The following is a 15,850-nucleotide window of genomic DNA, read 5'->3' as shown; positions in this document are numbered from 1 at the left end:
GCTGCTGTCGTGCTGCTGCTCCCCCTTTCTCCTTCCCTGCATCCTCAGGCTGCTCCTCCTTTCTCTCCACAGGACTTGGTGCTCTGTTGGAAGATTCATCCAGCTCACACTTTGTTTCAGGTTTAAGCTCTTCTGATTTTTGGTCAGCAGCTGCCACAGATTCTTTGTCACTGGTGCCCTGAGACTCCGGGGAGCATGACATGATCTTCACTATCTGCTTCTTCAGCAGGCGCCTCACCTGGGAAAAGCAGACCTGGGTCACTCAGCAAGCCTGGGCAATGCTCAGCTTTGTGCAGAGTAAAACTGCACCCACAGCCTCTGCACATCTCACCTGCACCAGCATCTCACCACTGCTCTGCTCAGGAGCAGCACGGCACTAGGCCATGGAAAATGAGCTTTGCTCCTTAAAGTTATTTGAAGTATGTTTTGAAGTTTTTGTTCATGAAAGGTCACAAGAGGCTGCACAACTTAATCTATGCAGCAAACACAACTATGCAGGGAGGTCACCATCCACACTGATATCCTGTTATTCTAGGAACACCTCAGCTCTTCAGCCAGCAAGTAGAAACCATGGCATGACTCACTTGGCCTAGCAAGCAGAGACTTTTCTTGCCTCACTGTAGAAAGGATTTAACTGAACAGTTCAGCTCCATGAGAAACCTGAGTTCATGTTAATGAAAACAACATGTGTCCAACAGTTCCAGCTGTCAGAGCACAGGAAGGTGACACCTCTGTGTTCAAGGTCCTGTTCATATTCTCTCATGGTGTGAGCTGCATGCTTCACCCTGTGCAGTCAGACTGCTCTTACAAGGTGACTTCCCTGCTGGCAACAAGAAGCCATTACTCTTTACAACCACTTCAGGAGTCACATTTCAGACCACATGACTACCAGGAAGATCTCTGCTTTTTAAAGCCACAGTGACCAGCAATGCTTAGAGAAGTCAATGCCTCCCTTGACCCCTCCACTTACCTTTTTGGCAACGGATCCTTCGCCGAGGACACAATTTCTCTCAGGGCATTCACAGGTGATTTTTGCAGGTTCCACTTTGTCTGGGAACACATAGAGGCACCTTTCCCCAAGCTGCCTTTGGGCATGGTCAAAACAGCCCAGCCGCTTTACCCTGGTAGGAGAGGAGGAGAGCCATGAGCACAGTGCAAAAGCAGCAACAGAACCCAGCAGTGACCAGGCTGACACGACCTCACGACAACGACACTTCTTCTGGGGTGGCAGAAGCTACCACTGCACCAAGTCTGTTCCAGGCACACAATTCTAAAGGAGTGGGAAGCTCACCACAGACTGGGTGGGGATACAGAAGTTTGGGTGGGACACAAATCACTCCTTTCCCTCTAGCTCCCTCTCCCAGATACAGCTGCCCAGACACAGGGTGTTTTATCTGAGAGCTGCTGCTCTCCAGCACACAAGCTCCAGGCAGGACCCACACTGAACTGCTGTTCATCCGACTTGTCTCTGGAGCTTGTCCAGCCCATTGTGGCTGCTGCAGCCTGCAGAGGGCACCAGCTGCTGCCTCAGCACCAGCCCGGCCGGAGCATCACACCTGAGCTCCCACCTGACACACGGCTGGGAGATGCAGCCTGCTCCAGGCACGAGTAGAAAGACAAGGGAAGAAGTGAGTTGCTATCAGATACAGCTTTCCTTTAGGCACTTGTCAGCTGGAGAGCACTTGGAAAGGACTGGTGGCATTGCTGGTAACTTAAGTGCCTGCTAAACTAATTTGGAAACCATTCTCTCATGTTTCTGAAGCTCTGGAATATGTGGGCATACAATGAGGAGAAAAGCTCACTGGAAACAGCAGCACTGTGTCTCATGTCACCCACGGTCTGTGCAGGCCCTGGGTGCTGGGAGTGAAAAGGTGTTTTCAAGGGCTCTCACCTGCACAGTTTGTCCTGGCTGATTATTGAGGGAGGAGGGCTCACACTGTCAGTACCTCCAGGGCAGAAGCTTTTAGTGATCCAAGTCACCTTTAGTTCTACCACCTGTACCTACAATGTAAAGACAGAAAAAGCAATTTAATTTTTCAGAGGCTTTCCTAGATCAGTGTCTCAAATCTGAATGCTTATGCACAGGAAATCAGCAAACCTGCTTTTAACACATAAAATGCCTAAGTGCAGTTTCCCCATATCCAGGGCCATCACAGTGCTCCCAGAGCATAACTCTTGGCAACACAGAGACTCTACAGCTTTGAACTTCAAGAAAAGATGACATCAGGCTTGGGCAGGAAGCTATAGTACATAAAAATCAGTGGTCCAGTGTCACAGAAAGGCATGCTAATGGACTTGGAGCTGTTCCCTCTTTCAGCAGAGTCAGCAACATTTCTCCCTTTTTGGACAGCATGCAACATGCAGTTTCAATAGCAGAGGTGCTTCTGCTGCCCCAGTGATCAGCAGCACTGGCCTCCAAGGGCACTGGCACACGATCACCTGACAGGGTGCTGCAGGGCCCCTTGGTAGGAAAAGCCAAACCAGGCTTCAAAGTCCTGTCAGTCCACAACAAGGAATCTGTCACCTCAGAAGAACAGAGCCACAGTGCATTTGCTCTTGGGAGGTTACCATGGCAAGCTGACTCTGCTCCAGACGGCCAGGCAGGGCCCACGCTGTGCAGAAGGTGACTGTGTGTCAGGCTGTCAGTCCTTACCTCTTCCACCACCACTCTGAACTTGCTCTTTGTGCTCAGGACAGGCTTCACACCTGAGAGCCACTGCACACTGGAGAAGACTTTAGAAGGCCCGATGAGGACTTGCCCAGGATAAAAGCCATATGAGTCATCAAAGAAGAGACCCTGTGGGGGAGAGGGAGGGGAAGACAACAGCATAAAGGACTTTAAATCCCAGCATTTCTTCTCTCTCATAGGTGATCAGTAAGATTAGCCATAAAGTCTGCAAGATGCCCATCTCCTGGAGCTCATCTTTCTTCTCAAGTCAGCCCAGCAGTTCCTATAGCAACTCACTCTGTCACACATCTGAATGGGACTAGGACTTGGTAGGGGAGAAGCAAAGGTACTTGCAAGAAACAAAAAGTGCATATTCTGCACCAATGTTCTCAGCAGCAAGGTAGCCAAGGTGGGCTGAGTCCTGGGAAAGCACATCCATCTCTTTTTCATGCTCAAATTCAAGCACCTACAGCTTTCAGAGCCAGAGGATGTTTGCCTTCACTCCTGTGCTTGTCAAATTAAGTAAGCTTTATTCCTGTCTTAGGTGGAGTAGTTAATATGACAGTTCTTTGAAAACAAAACAGGACAGTAAACACAATTGCTTTTCTAGAGCTCCTTCCCAGTGATATTTAGATTTACAATGTGGGGGCGGACAGAGTAGTTTAGGGTAGATAAAATACTGAGCACAAAACTATCAAGTTTTGTAATTTGTCAGAAAGGATAAGAGGAGTGTGACAAGATCTAAGTCAGGTAAGCAACACACAGCAATTCTGAGCATGGGATCAAGAGGAACACTGGAGCCAACCTGTGTGTTTCAGACCAAACCACTAGTCCCCACAGAACTGTGCACACTTAAAGGCAGCCTGACTCAAAACAAGCAGTCTCAAAACTGGGTAACCAGAAGCTGATTGTTGCTATGACATCTATTTAGCAAGCAGAGAACACAGTGCACAACCCAAAGCAGCACAGACATGAAGGTACTGGTGAACAGCTAGTGACAGACCACTCCTTTCCTGCACACAACAAGAAAACCACGGCAGCACATCCTATTGAACTGATATTCCATTCACTCTTTAAGAAACAGGCATCAAATTTCAGCAGAAGTGCAGTTGTAGATGAAAGGGACCTTTGCTTTGAAGGCTGGGAAGGCTAAGAGCAGACTGCATTGCTAGCTCCCAAGAATTACACACCATCCTCTGTCAACTCCCAACGCTGTCATCAGCCTTTGAAGGTGAGAGAGGTTAGATTCCATCATACAGCAAACTTTGTTCTACCCAAAAGCTAGCAAAGCCTTCCCCACCATGTGATTTGGAGAATACCATGATGGTGGCAGGTCTCCATCCAGAGAATGTGATGGACTACAGTAACAGGAGACATGGAAATGTGCTTCCAGCAGAACACCTGTCACACAAAGTGTCCTTTCCCAAAGGGGAACAGTTTTGAAAGCATTAAATGGAGTAAGAGCCTTTTGAAGCATGTGCAGACAGAATGAGCAGTGGATGAACTGCCTTGACACTAGCCATCTGACAGCATGTTACACAAGTAGTTTAACCAAGAAAGAGGCTGGATATGTGAATTTTAAGACCTCCTAAAAATCTGCTCATTACTAACATCACCTTTAAACTATATTCTGCTACTGAGTGAAGATTGGGTGAAGTGGTTTTTGGCTGTGTAATTCTTAGGATGAATAAGTGCCTATGCATTTTGCCTTCTCCCTTCCTCCTGCACAAAAAGTTTCCAGGACAAAGCTGATCAAGAAGCTCTCAGGAGAGCCAGAAGCTCACCGAGTCACTGACATGAGGACAGACGTCGTACAGCTTGGCTCCATCCTCTGTGCTCATGGAACACCTGCAAAGCAGACAAGACACAGTCACATTTCTCAGCCATCCCACCCCAAAAGCAAACAGCACCCAAGTAACTGCCACTGCCTGAGCAAGTCTGTCCATACACCCAGCAGTGTCACTGAGCTTTTATGGTCTAGAGCAAAAAAAAAGCACTACAGGTAACTAAAGGTTCCACTCAGGGTGTAAAGCACCCAAACTAAGTGACAGGCTGGGTGCTGTCTGCTGCAAAGGTCCCATTTGTTATTCTCACCATGCTGAAACCTAAAGGCAATTTGGGCACACTTGCTGCAGTAATAGCTTCATTTCCAGGGTGAGTTCTGGTGGGATTTCAAATGATTCATTAGCAAGAGATTTTGAAAACAGTTACCTCATTTTACATAGCTATGCAGGAGCTGTAACAGATTGCAAGCAAGGTTTTAAATTGCACCAGTAACTGCAGGCATTACAGATGGAGACGTGGGGCTATTTTTCATTCCCAGTTTAACATCCGTGTAAGAGCCTTCCAGCCTGGGTTAAATGAACACTAAAACAATCAAACTCACAGATGCATCCACCAATCATCTGCTACAGCTCTCTCATTACTCACTTCTCTTAGAGCAGGCTGCAGGGTTGTGGGTTTGGTGCTTGTTTTTTAAACATCAATGTCAACATTCCATTCACAAGACAGATGGGTTATCCCCCAGCTGCCAGGCCTATACTCCTCCTGGGCCTCCACTGATTCCTTCCTTCCCTTGCATCGATAAAAAAAGTTTGCTGGACAAGATAGGCCTCAGTAAGAGAGTGAATGCAGTGATCTGACAAGGGTTAGCACACAAAGAACTGTCCATGCACAAGGAACAGAATCTGGACCCTTCTGCTGGCTTTGCAGAAATAAGTTAACCTAATTATTTCTTTCACTATCTCTGGTTAAATCTCTCTGGAGATATGACCAGATTAGGTCTGCACTGAAAAAACATTCCTAATACAGTTGTAAATAACAGTGAAAAAGCAAAGGCTGATTTTTCATCTTTGATAAAAACCACTAGCCTGCGAGTTACCACACTTTCAGAGACCCTTTTTAAGGTGGTTTAGTTCTGAAATGCTGATGTTCTGGGATTGGAAAAAAATAGCCACCTTTCAGAGAACACCTTTTCCAGAGGGTGACCAATGAACCTCAGTGTTTTCAGAGAAAGATACATTCTCTTCCTCTGCATCCAAAGATTATGCAAGCAGATAACTTATCAGTATGTGAATGAAGCCCAAACTGCTTCTAGTTCTCGTAAGAGAGATCAGGATAGTGAAAGCCAAGGGAACAGTCTTTCACAGGAAGGAGAGATGTACCTGGCTCCATTGGACAGCTTGAGGATGACCTGGTTCTTCAAATCATAGACCTTGCCCAGCCAGCAGTCATAGGCTATGTAGTCACCATACATGAAAGGCTGTGATGGAAACAGGAAACAAGACTTTACAACTATCAATTCTTGTACTCGGAGACTAAAGTTTCCATCCCAGAGGAGCTCATATCTCACTGTCTTCCCTCAGGCTGTGACTTGAGAAGGGTAGTGACACTGCTGCTCTTCACTCCCAAATTATCTTTACCTCAGAGGAAAAAGAAGGATGAAATCCTATCCCACCTGGTCTCTGGAAATCACCTACACACTCAAAAGGGAGAACCAGCTACATTTGAGACTGTTTCAACTGTAAAGAAAAATGCTCAACGCATCTCAGCATTTTTTTAGCCTGTTTAAACAGTAATGGTGCTGCAGCTCAGCAGCTCTGGGCCACTGCCTGGGGCTGCCCCAGTTAGGTTGCCACACAAGCACACCTCAGCACAGGAGTTCTCACACAGTTTCATGTCAGTCTAGCCCTTCGAGTCACTTTGGTGTCAGCAATATGATCAGACACACAGAACAGATGGGGAGATGCTGTATCATCTTCTTCCAGGAAGGATGCTTGCAGCAAATTGAAAATAAACCCAAACTGCAGATGCATCTTGCACAGTATGGATGCTTTGCCCCCAAGGGTTATAAATACAGCAGATTCCCTCCAAACCAGCAAGCCCTGGCTCCCGTGTGTAGGTTTGGCTGTGTTCTCACCCAGATATGTTGCAGGTCTTTGCTGTTGACAGGGTAAAGGATGCAGTTGGTTCCTACCAGCTTCACAGCACACTCTATGTTGACATCAATCACAGTTCCACATTGACTGTCCTGAAAAGACAAAAGGGAAAAAGGGTTTATCACCTAGGGAAGGTCCTACATACACATCTATGAGCTTTGTGTACAAATCTTCAGTGCAGAGACAAGCAAACTTGAAGACTAAGCCCCTTCTACCCTTCAGACCCTTGTTCTGAAGGGGCATTTCACACGACACTGACACAGCTTAGAAGGTGAGATCACTATTAAAGCCTTGCATTACTTTCTTCCCAGCTAGAGTTTGCTGCTAAAGCAGGAGCACTGACTCCTGCAGCTGGTCAAATAAGGCCACACTATGTTGGTAATTAGTGTTTACTGCCTTTAAAATCTGCCTGGCTCCTTGGGCTGTTCAACTGAGCTCTTGAGGACCATCCTGCAGGTACTGCCCTGAGTCAGCAAAGGCAGGGGTAGATCAGCAACAAAAGAGAGAAACTCTTTAAAGCTATCAGTGACTATCTTACATAAAACTTGATTTTGCAGGACATTATAAACGATCTTCACTTGCTGCTGTACTAACAAAAAATAAATCAATCTGGCACCTTGAGTCAGATTTCAAGGTTTTCAGTCAGATAATTTACAGCTGGTCCAATTAGGAGCTGGTTGTCATTATCTCCCTCACTTTCTAACAAAAAGTTTTAATCTTTTTTGTCCCCAAATGCTGTCAGGAGCCTTATGGGTACAGCTTGGCAGGGAGCACACAATGTGCATGTTGCTCACACATATGGTAGAGGCCTGCAAGGAAGGGCTGCTAACCCAAACACTGTCAAATGTGGCAGCTGCCCTGGCCTCCTGACAGCTGGGACAAGCCACACTCTTATTTATTAGAGACCACAAGTCCATTATGAAAGCTGACTGAGGGCCAGCAGGACAAATGCCCTGGTATCAGCAACTTCTAAAGCTGTCCTTATCTCAGACATCAAGGTCTCTGCTCCAGAGACTTGAACATAACACTTGAAGGGCTTATACCCTGCAAGAAGTGGATTTGTTTGCTCAGTTCACTTACAAACATGCTGTTCTTTCAACCACGTGAAATGTTTATCCAAAGCTGTCACTCAGAGCCCTGGGCAGCTCTTGAGGGAGTTCAGGAGTTTGCTGGTGCTCAACTCATTCAGTCTCATACCCCCCACCGTCCAGGATAATTCCTGGACAGATTGTTCAGCCCTTCTGGCTGCCTTGCTTCCCACCTGCCTGCTACAAGTTATCTTCTCACCCCATCCCACGCCTGTGCTCCACAGCTCCTGAGGAGAGAGGGTCCTGCCCTACACACAGCCCATGCCAGCACAGCCAGGAGGGCTGAGAGCCAGGCTGGCAGACCCCAAAGCAGTAAGAGCTCATTCCCTCCAGCTGCTCCACATATCACTCCCATTTCTTTCCACAAAGGCTGAGAAGCAAAGGGAGCTTTTCCCAGCTACAGCTCCATCATGTCAGACAGCAGCTAAGCCTAACATAGCTTTGTGCCTGCACAGGCTGCCAAGAAAGAGCCCAACAGAGCTGTACCATAGCTCTCACCTGAAAAGGGTTGGCCAGAACTACATCAGATTCACAACAGCTGCTGCCAGCACGACTCAAACTGTAGGATGAGTGAGGCCTACCCAGAAGTGGCACCAGCTCAACAAACCCACAGCTTCTGCAGGCTACAGCACAGCCACCTGCCCTGCTTTTCCTCCAGATCAAGCTAAATTCAGTATGCCCAGCCCATCCTCTGCCCATGCTTTGCACATCATGCCCTGTGTTTTAGATTGCTTAGTAGTCAGAACCAAAAAAACCTCAAGAAACAAATTCCTTGCCCTACACTAATTTTTCCTTTATCAGCAGCCAATGTGACAGCAGTTCTGAGACATGATACAATCCAACACCTGGGGTTTCTGTGGATCATCTTGTCTCTCAGCCTAAACCCCCTCTTTTATGGATGGTGAAAGAGGAACAGGCAATAAAACCAGGACTGAAGCAACTGATATACATGAACACCATCTGCCCAATCTCTGAGTCTCCCCATGGAGAAGGTACCTGCACCACCCCAAATCCTGTCTCCTACCTAACACAGCTGGGTGCTACTAAGTCATGGGCAGGACCACCAGGTTTAGCTCAGCTTGCTTCTCCTTCCAGCTGCAAAACACTCAAGCAAGCACAGAGCTCTGTCTGTGGTTAACAAAGTAGAGACCAATGTTGTGAGCAGCCCCAGGAGCGACAAGGCTGTTGAGTCACAGCTCTTCTCCCTCACCTGCCACTGAACCTTCATTTATTATGAGTATATTTACTTCACTGTCACATGAAACATTAGCCTGCGACAGGGGACGCAGATTTGCAGGCTGAGGGGTTCTGCTGAATCACTCTGGGATTATAGCAGTGCTCAGCAATGCAGTCCCAGAGCGAGATGTCGCCAACTTATCTCATCTTCCAGAGCAGGTCTACAGCCAGGGCACAGCTCTGCACCAGCCTGCTCAAATACAACTGTCCCATCCTGCTCACGAGATGCTCCCATCAAAGGAGAGGCCAAATGAAATGAGCTGACATTTCACAGTTCTGTTACAAAACTCAATTCCCATCAACCCCAACAGCAGCACAGGAAAAGGGTGACTGAACTGTGCTAGGAGAGCTGATGGGTTCAAGCTCCCTTCACACCACAATTAAGTGCACTCCCTACACTTTTATTCCTGCTCCTTCTGGTACCCTGACAGCAAGCACCACACTGGAGATATTGAATATTTTAGCAGTGAATGGATTCCTTTTCCATCAGAGACAAGGCTTTAAGGCAGGCCAGCAAACTCCCACCTGAGAGAACAGCAGCTCAGCAAGCACAGGCTAAAATCCTCTTCCTCTTCCCCTCGGCACTCTCTTTTCTAACAAGGGGATGTTTACACCACCCTTATCCCTTTGTTTAAAAGGGACAGCCCAGCACCCTTTGAAGCAACAAAATCCAGGTGCCTGACAGACTACAGATCTACTTCTAATCTTTCCCCCAAATTAGCATATTACCTGGAAAAATCAACTCTGCCACTTTTACTGCTGCTCATCCAGTTGGATTAGCCTTACAGGCCCAACTGCATCTCATTTTATGTACTTCCCCCTGAAGCAGTCTTTCCCCACAGTCAGTGCTTGATGAGCAGCACATGAATTTGAGTCAGCTCTCCTCTCTTGAGGAACGGAGGATTTCGAGTCCTTCCCGCTCAAGGTTAAAAACAAGCCCTAAGAGAGTGTGTTGAATACAGAATAAGTTCCACACTGTGCATTTGCCAGGCCAACTGGTATAGGGCAACCATCCCACATCCTGGATTTGGCAGGCTGACGCTTGCAGGTTTTCTATTTTAAAAGCTTCTGTAATTTTTGGAATAAATCTGGTTAGCAAGTGAAGGTTTTCTTCGGGATAGAAGGAGTTTATTGTTTAATTTACCACTGGCGTTTAAAACATTTAAGAGTAAGATAAACCATCTTCAGACTTGTTATGCTTTTTAACAGAGGGGAGAAATAGAGTTATATTCTCACCATCAATTAAAGAAAATTAAGTTACTGGCCACTAGTACAAATGATGAAGCAAATGCCATTATTTAACATGCAAACAGACAATAAACAAGTGTGAAATAAACTGCTGGGTAATGTATAGAGTAAAACATGTGCAGCAAGCCAGAGGAGCCAATTGCTGCTCAAATGGGTACGGAAATTGCAAACAAAAGCAGCACATCCATATTTGCCAAGAGGAGAACAACTTGCTTTCCTGAAAGCTTAAAGGGACCTTAAGAAGCACCACAGAACAAACAGCTGAGAGACAGGAGTCAAGGCCTCCCACTGAGTGAGAAGAATATACTGCAGGGTCCAGCTGTGCCAGGTACAACAGTGTGAACAGCTGATAATTCCATTTTCTGCCTGTTCATTGTTTTGGATTGAAACTCTTTCATAAAGCTACAGTTTTAGTAAGGTATGTTGACCCCAAATTTCCATTTCAAGCAACACATTTCTTAAGGAGCTAATTTGTTTCAGCAATTTTCAAATTACCCTTCAAGCTTTCCCTTCCTTCTCTTTGGAATATTCTGTGAAAACGGGGTGGGCTCACATGTTTTTTAATTGACAAAAAAAAGGCTTTATAAAAGAAAAAACCCTAATACAGGTCAGAGAATGGTCTTCCCATCCCTGCAGCAGGCTGCACACCATGTGGTGCCACTGCAGCAGTTAGTGGCCAGCTGCCTGCTTCATCTCAGCCTTGGTAGCCACATTGCTGGAAGCAAGTCAAGAGAAGATCCAGGCAAGCACATGGCAGCCCAGATGGCTCAGGGTTATAGGTTAGGTGTGAGCCACAGCAAGAAATTACCAACCTAGCTGAGCTCCTAAAGAGAGCACATCTCGTCTGGTAATCAATACTGAACCATCTCCCCAGTACTTCCTACAGAAAAACCAGATCCACACAAGTGCTGTACAACTAGGACAGAGTGACTGGGACAGAGTGCAGAAAGGGTTAAGGCTGCTGATTAAGAACCAGTTTGCTTTCTGTCAGCCTTGCTGTGCTGGATGCTCCAGCACTGTTGGGATTTGCTGTATTTCTGGGAAAGGCTGGACAAGATGGTGTTTACTGTAATTTGAGAGGTCTCCCTGAAAATATTCCCTCCAGATTCTCTAGCAGAGCACACCAAAAGGCAAGCAGCAGTACTGGGATCTGCCTCCAGCCTCCCTGTTAGGTACAGGAGAGCAGGTCCACATCTGAGAATGCACTGATTTAAAACTGAAAGGATGGCAGGATACACAAGCTTCTGTCTCATTTCCTGACCATTCCCAGGTTTGCTTGCAGACATGCAGGAGCAGAGGCAGCCTTAGCAGCATTTCATTTTCACTGGATGCAGTTAGGTCTATCCAACACACTATAAATAGAACATGCTCAAAGCATTACTGTTCAGTTCCATTCAGGCAGTTTGGCAAGTCCTAGAAATCCAGGCAGCAGTATCACAATCAAAAAAGGGACAGGGAAAAAAAACAGCACTTACACTGGAGCTCATGTGTCTGACCACATCTCGAGGGACCACAGAGCGATCTTCAAGCTTCAGCTAAGGGGAGAGAAAGAGAGAGACTGACTTCAGTGACCCCAGATGATCCTTAGTCAGAAATAACATGACAAATACAAATGCACAGTATCCCAACCCTCTGGACTGGGGAGGGTTTCAGCAGAGGATGCTGAGGCACTTCTATACATGCTGTTAACCCTCCTGGTGCATTCACAAAATCCAGTTGATGGCTCTGAGATACAGCAAACCAGGCAACCTGTCCTCAACTGCTCTAAGTCAGCAGACACATCAAAAAGTGTGCAAACACTGATTCATTCATCACCTCAAGTCTCCCTCTCCTCTTCCTCCATCCTTATCATGCATCATTTCCTACCCACGTCCAGTCTATGTACTAGAGAAGGCAGAAGACATGAAACAGCACATCACACCATAATTCCGTGCCTCATCCCAAATACTTTTCACCCAAGATACCCCCAAATATCTCTGGAAACCCTGTTTGGCCTGGAATATTTGAAGTCAGGTACTGTACAGTGAGAAGTCTTAGCTGGCAGGGGAATAGGTGACAAATTCACTACAGCAAGTACTTGCCTTGCTGCACTTAGGAGCTCCCAGGTAACACCAAACATCAATAAGGGCACGGATAAAGTCAAAGCACTGCTCATTCCAGCTCCTGCTAAAGCACTTGCTGGCAAAGAGCTCATGCTGGCAACAAAGGATGTGGCAGGGCCATCCTTACATACTGTACATCAGCTCATGCAGAGCTGTGGGCACCAGGAGTCTCTACTGGAAAGGAAAGTATCACCTGATGAATCTCCAGTGATTAACCAAGTGACATCCTTCCAGACCTGGCCCTTCATCCAGACACTTCAGTGATCCCAAGGCTACCTGCAGACTATGTCATTATGTGTTTTCAACAGATTCAGAACTACAAAACAGTTGCCATCAAATACACTGAAATGTGACATGAGGGACAATCTCCTAAGTGTTCTGACAGGGAGGCCACAAGACTGAACTCCCATTTCAGACTTGCTCAGCCTCTCAGTAAGGCAGCTAAAATTTCCTTCTGCTGAACAGGGAGAAGCCTCATTTGCATTTCAGTGGTCAAGAACATCTTTGCACACACACTAATTACCCACCACGTGCTTTGGGAACTGCCCAGTGAACACAGGGACCAAACCTCTCTCACATCTTACCCTCAGAACCACCGTGGCACTACTGCTGCATTCATGGCTCTTCCTTGCTCATCCCCAGCCCAAACTCCAGTGTGCTTTGTCAGCATTTCACCCTGACCCACTGCCTGGCTTACAGCCTGCTTTACTAAATTGGACATAAATCTATAAGCCAAGGACAGGATCCGGAACCAAACCAAAGTACCTGAGTATTTATTGTCTTCTCCACTGCATGTTCCAGTAAGAGAGGAAGAGAGCCAGCCAGGCTTTTAGGCCCAATTTCTGGAGTCAGAACCTAACCAGTGTGGGAAACCTGAAGCCCACAGCCCATTTCCAGACTGCAGAAGTGTTTTCATTGCCTCCCACAACCCACTGGGGTATATAGACAGACATCAATTTTTATACAGCTTTCTAAAATTATTTGTTAGAGTAAGTACTGCATAGGCAGCCTCTTAACATCCAGAATCAGCTGCAGCAGTCACATTCCAGTAAGTACTCAAGCGTGAGCAGCACTTTGGGTATTTTAACTCAAGTTCTCTTGCTGCAAAGCTCCAAGTATATGATGATACTTTCATTTCAACATGCATTAAGGCTGAAATTGATGCATTATGTTTCAATATATCACTGAGCCATACTGCTCCATTCCCTGTGATACAGCATCTGAAGAATCCAGACCATCAAGATGATCCAATGCTACCTGACAGTGGCAATATCTGTGTTAGTCACCTCTGGTAAATCATACAAGTTGTAAATGAATAGTGTTCCCATTTTGTGCTCCTTCCTCAAGAATATAATCACATAAATTCTTCTCAAAGCAAGGCATAAAACTTTCTCTGCAGGGGACTATATTTAACCTATTTTCAGGTCTCTTGGTTTTTGAAGGCAGCACAACTATTTTCAGCTTCACGTGCCAGACCCACCTGCCTCAGTTGCTAGAATAAGCAAGCTGAGGAGTAAGGCAGAATGCCAGTACCAACATTAAATACTTTGCAGGTCTGTCACGGCAGAAAAGGCTGTCAGACCCCACGAGAAACCCAACCAGAGGAAGCTGGAATGGCTGTTCATGAACACAACAGTTCATCCTCTGTTACACCCAGAGCGATGCGACTGGCAGCCAAGCCTCAGCCTTCCCTAGACAGTAAGGGAACTCAGTGTTGCAGCAGCACTTCTCAAACAGGTCCTTACAGCTCAGGTGTTAGATTTACCTCTGTGAAGGTCAGTATTAACACAACTGGTTTTATACTCTAGCCATGTGCCATGATAACAGCCACATGAATGAGAAATATCAGTATCCCAGAGATGCTCCCAGCTTGTCCTACCCTCCTGTGTGCCAAGCTGGGCTCAGCACCTTCCAAAAACCCCGAATACCACCAGTGTTTTGTGCTGTATTTTAAAAAAATAAACTCACTGTTATGTATGTTCAATATGACAACCCAAAGACACTCAGCACTGCACACACATCCCAGCCTGGGGTCAGTTAAGCTCCTTAGTGCCTTGACTGCAAGAAGTAGCACAGAATATTCAGAGTTGGAAGGGCCTCTGAAGTGGCAGAATATCTCTGTCCCCTATTTATTTCCTTTGCTATTCAGATGCTCTCTTGGTGCTCAGCACTGAAGCAGTGCCTGAGCTCTGCAGCCAATCTACTCAGCAAAAGGCACCAGCTGCAATCTGGAGAGCACCTGATACTTCACCAGGGCTGATGATGCTCTCACCCCACACACAGCAGGAGGGGGACAGAAATTTGATTTTTTGCATAGAGAACAAACACCAACAGGAACATATTCCCCTTCTCAGCTGAGTCATCTCACCTCCAATGGAATCAGGCAGCCAGCACGGCTTGCACCTGGAACTGGGCAGACTGGGAGAGGACAGACACTTATGTCCTGCTGAGCACTGACTTATTAAGCCTTGGGAGATTTACTGCTTTGAACCATTTGTCTGATTTCTTATCATCAACTTGTCATTTGAAGCAAAATCTTTGTGGTCTGGGTTTTTTGCTTGTTTACATTAGCGTCAGAGGTTGGGAGACATGTCTGTGCCAGCAAACTGGATCCCTGCTTTAGCAATTAGGCAGCAAGGTGTAACCATCCTTGGGCAGGGGCTGAACTCCCACTGTAACTCTCTGGGTTTAACCTCTCAATCCCACAAAGCAAATGGGAAATGTGGGGACAATTTTCCCCTCTAAAAACTCCCTTCTGACAAGAGATCAAAACCAGAGCAGTTTATTTTGATGCTCTGGACTAGCCACCAGTGTCAAGTATTGTGGCAGGTAAATAAGCAGCAATCACTTCTGAAGTTTTAGTGACAAGTAATATGGGAGTTGCTGAGATTGATGTAGGGACAACACCAGCCCTGGTTGGTGTGTATCCAAACAAAACCAGTACAGGGAGCACTCAGTAGTGTCAAAAAATCCCTGGTCACTATCTGCATATTTAAAGCAGAGCTTAAATTCACTATTAGCAGCTCAGGTTTGCTTGTAACATCACTGGTACCCAAGAGTGGACAAAACCACTTCTATACAGGATCCAGCTACCAGTGTCACCATCCCCCAAAATGTTTTATCCAACAAAGGAGAATGGACAACACATTCATGCTTACTGCCAGCACATCATTTCCCTTCCTATTCCCATACAGTCTCTTTTCTGCACGGGGCAGAAGTCTGGGTATTCACTTGAGGAGAAAGAAAAGAAGGTAATTTTGCCTGCAAATAACACTTTGGCTTGCTTCTGCCACATTTTGCTCCAAGTAGGTAATGCTGACACAGGAGGGAGTTACAAACTGTCTCCTGCTCTGAGCAACTCAAGAAGAGAAGCTGGGGGAGAAGTTTAAACACAGAAGGGAACCTGAATGCATCAACACACAGACCTTGGTTGCTCAGTCTCAAATATGCCAGCACACACTTTTGCCCAGGCTCCCTTACCTGCCTCCAGAGGAGCTGACTACTCTGTGGATCCTGCAGGTTCAACCCACACCTGGACACCAGGAAGGACAGCAGACCTTGGCACTGTGA

At 46.4% G+C, this 15,850-nt stretch overlaps 1 protein-coding gene across 1 annotated transcript in view; it reads right to left on the bottom strand.

Moving 5' to 3' along the window:
- Window positions 1–11,713, bottom strand: part of UBE2O (ubiquitin-conjugating enzyme E2O) — a gene marked incomplete at both ends in the record, with an annotated part of 25,995 nt that extends 14,282 nt beyond the window's left edge. Inside the window, 9 exon segments of the mRNA XM_009074796.1 lie at window position 1; window positions 3–238; window positions 971–1,121; window positions 1,892–2,001; window positions 2,654–2,797; window positions 4,453–4,516; window positions 5,833–5,930; window positions 6,588–6,698; window positions 11,654–11,713. The exon segment at window position 1 is cut by the window's left edge and continues 236 nt beyond it. Coding sequence (XP_009073044.1) covers window position 1; window positions 3–238; window positions 971–1,121; window positions 1,892–2,001; window positions 2,654–2,797; window positions 4,453–4,516; window positions 5,833–5,930; window positions 6,588–6,698; window positions 11,654–11,713 — 975 coding nt within the window.
- Between the last annotated feature and the right edge of the window lie 4,137 nt (window positions 11,714–15,850).

The sequence above is a fragment of the Acanthisitta chloris genome, unplaced genomic scaffold (genome assembly GCF_000695815.1).
Source record: "Acanthisitta chloris isolate BGI_N310 unplaced genomic scaffold, ASM69581v1 scaffold8725, whole genome shotgun sequence".
Lineage (NCBI taxonomy): Eukaryota > Metazoa > Chordata > Aves > Passeriformes > Acanthisittidae > Acanthisitta > Acanthisitta chloris.
This window is presented reverse-complemented; position numbering and strand designations above follow the sequence as displayed.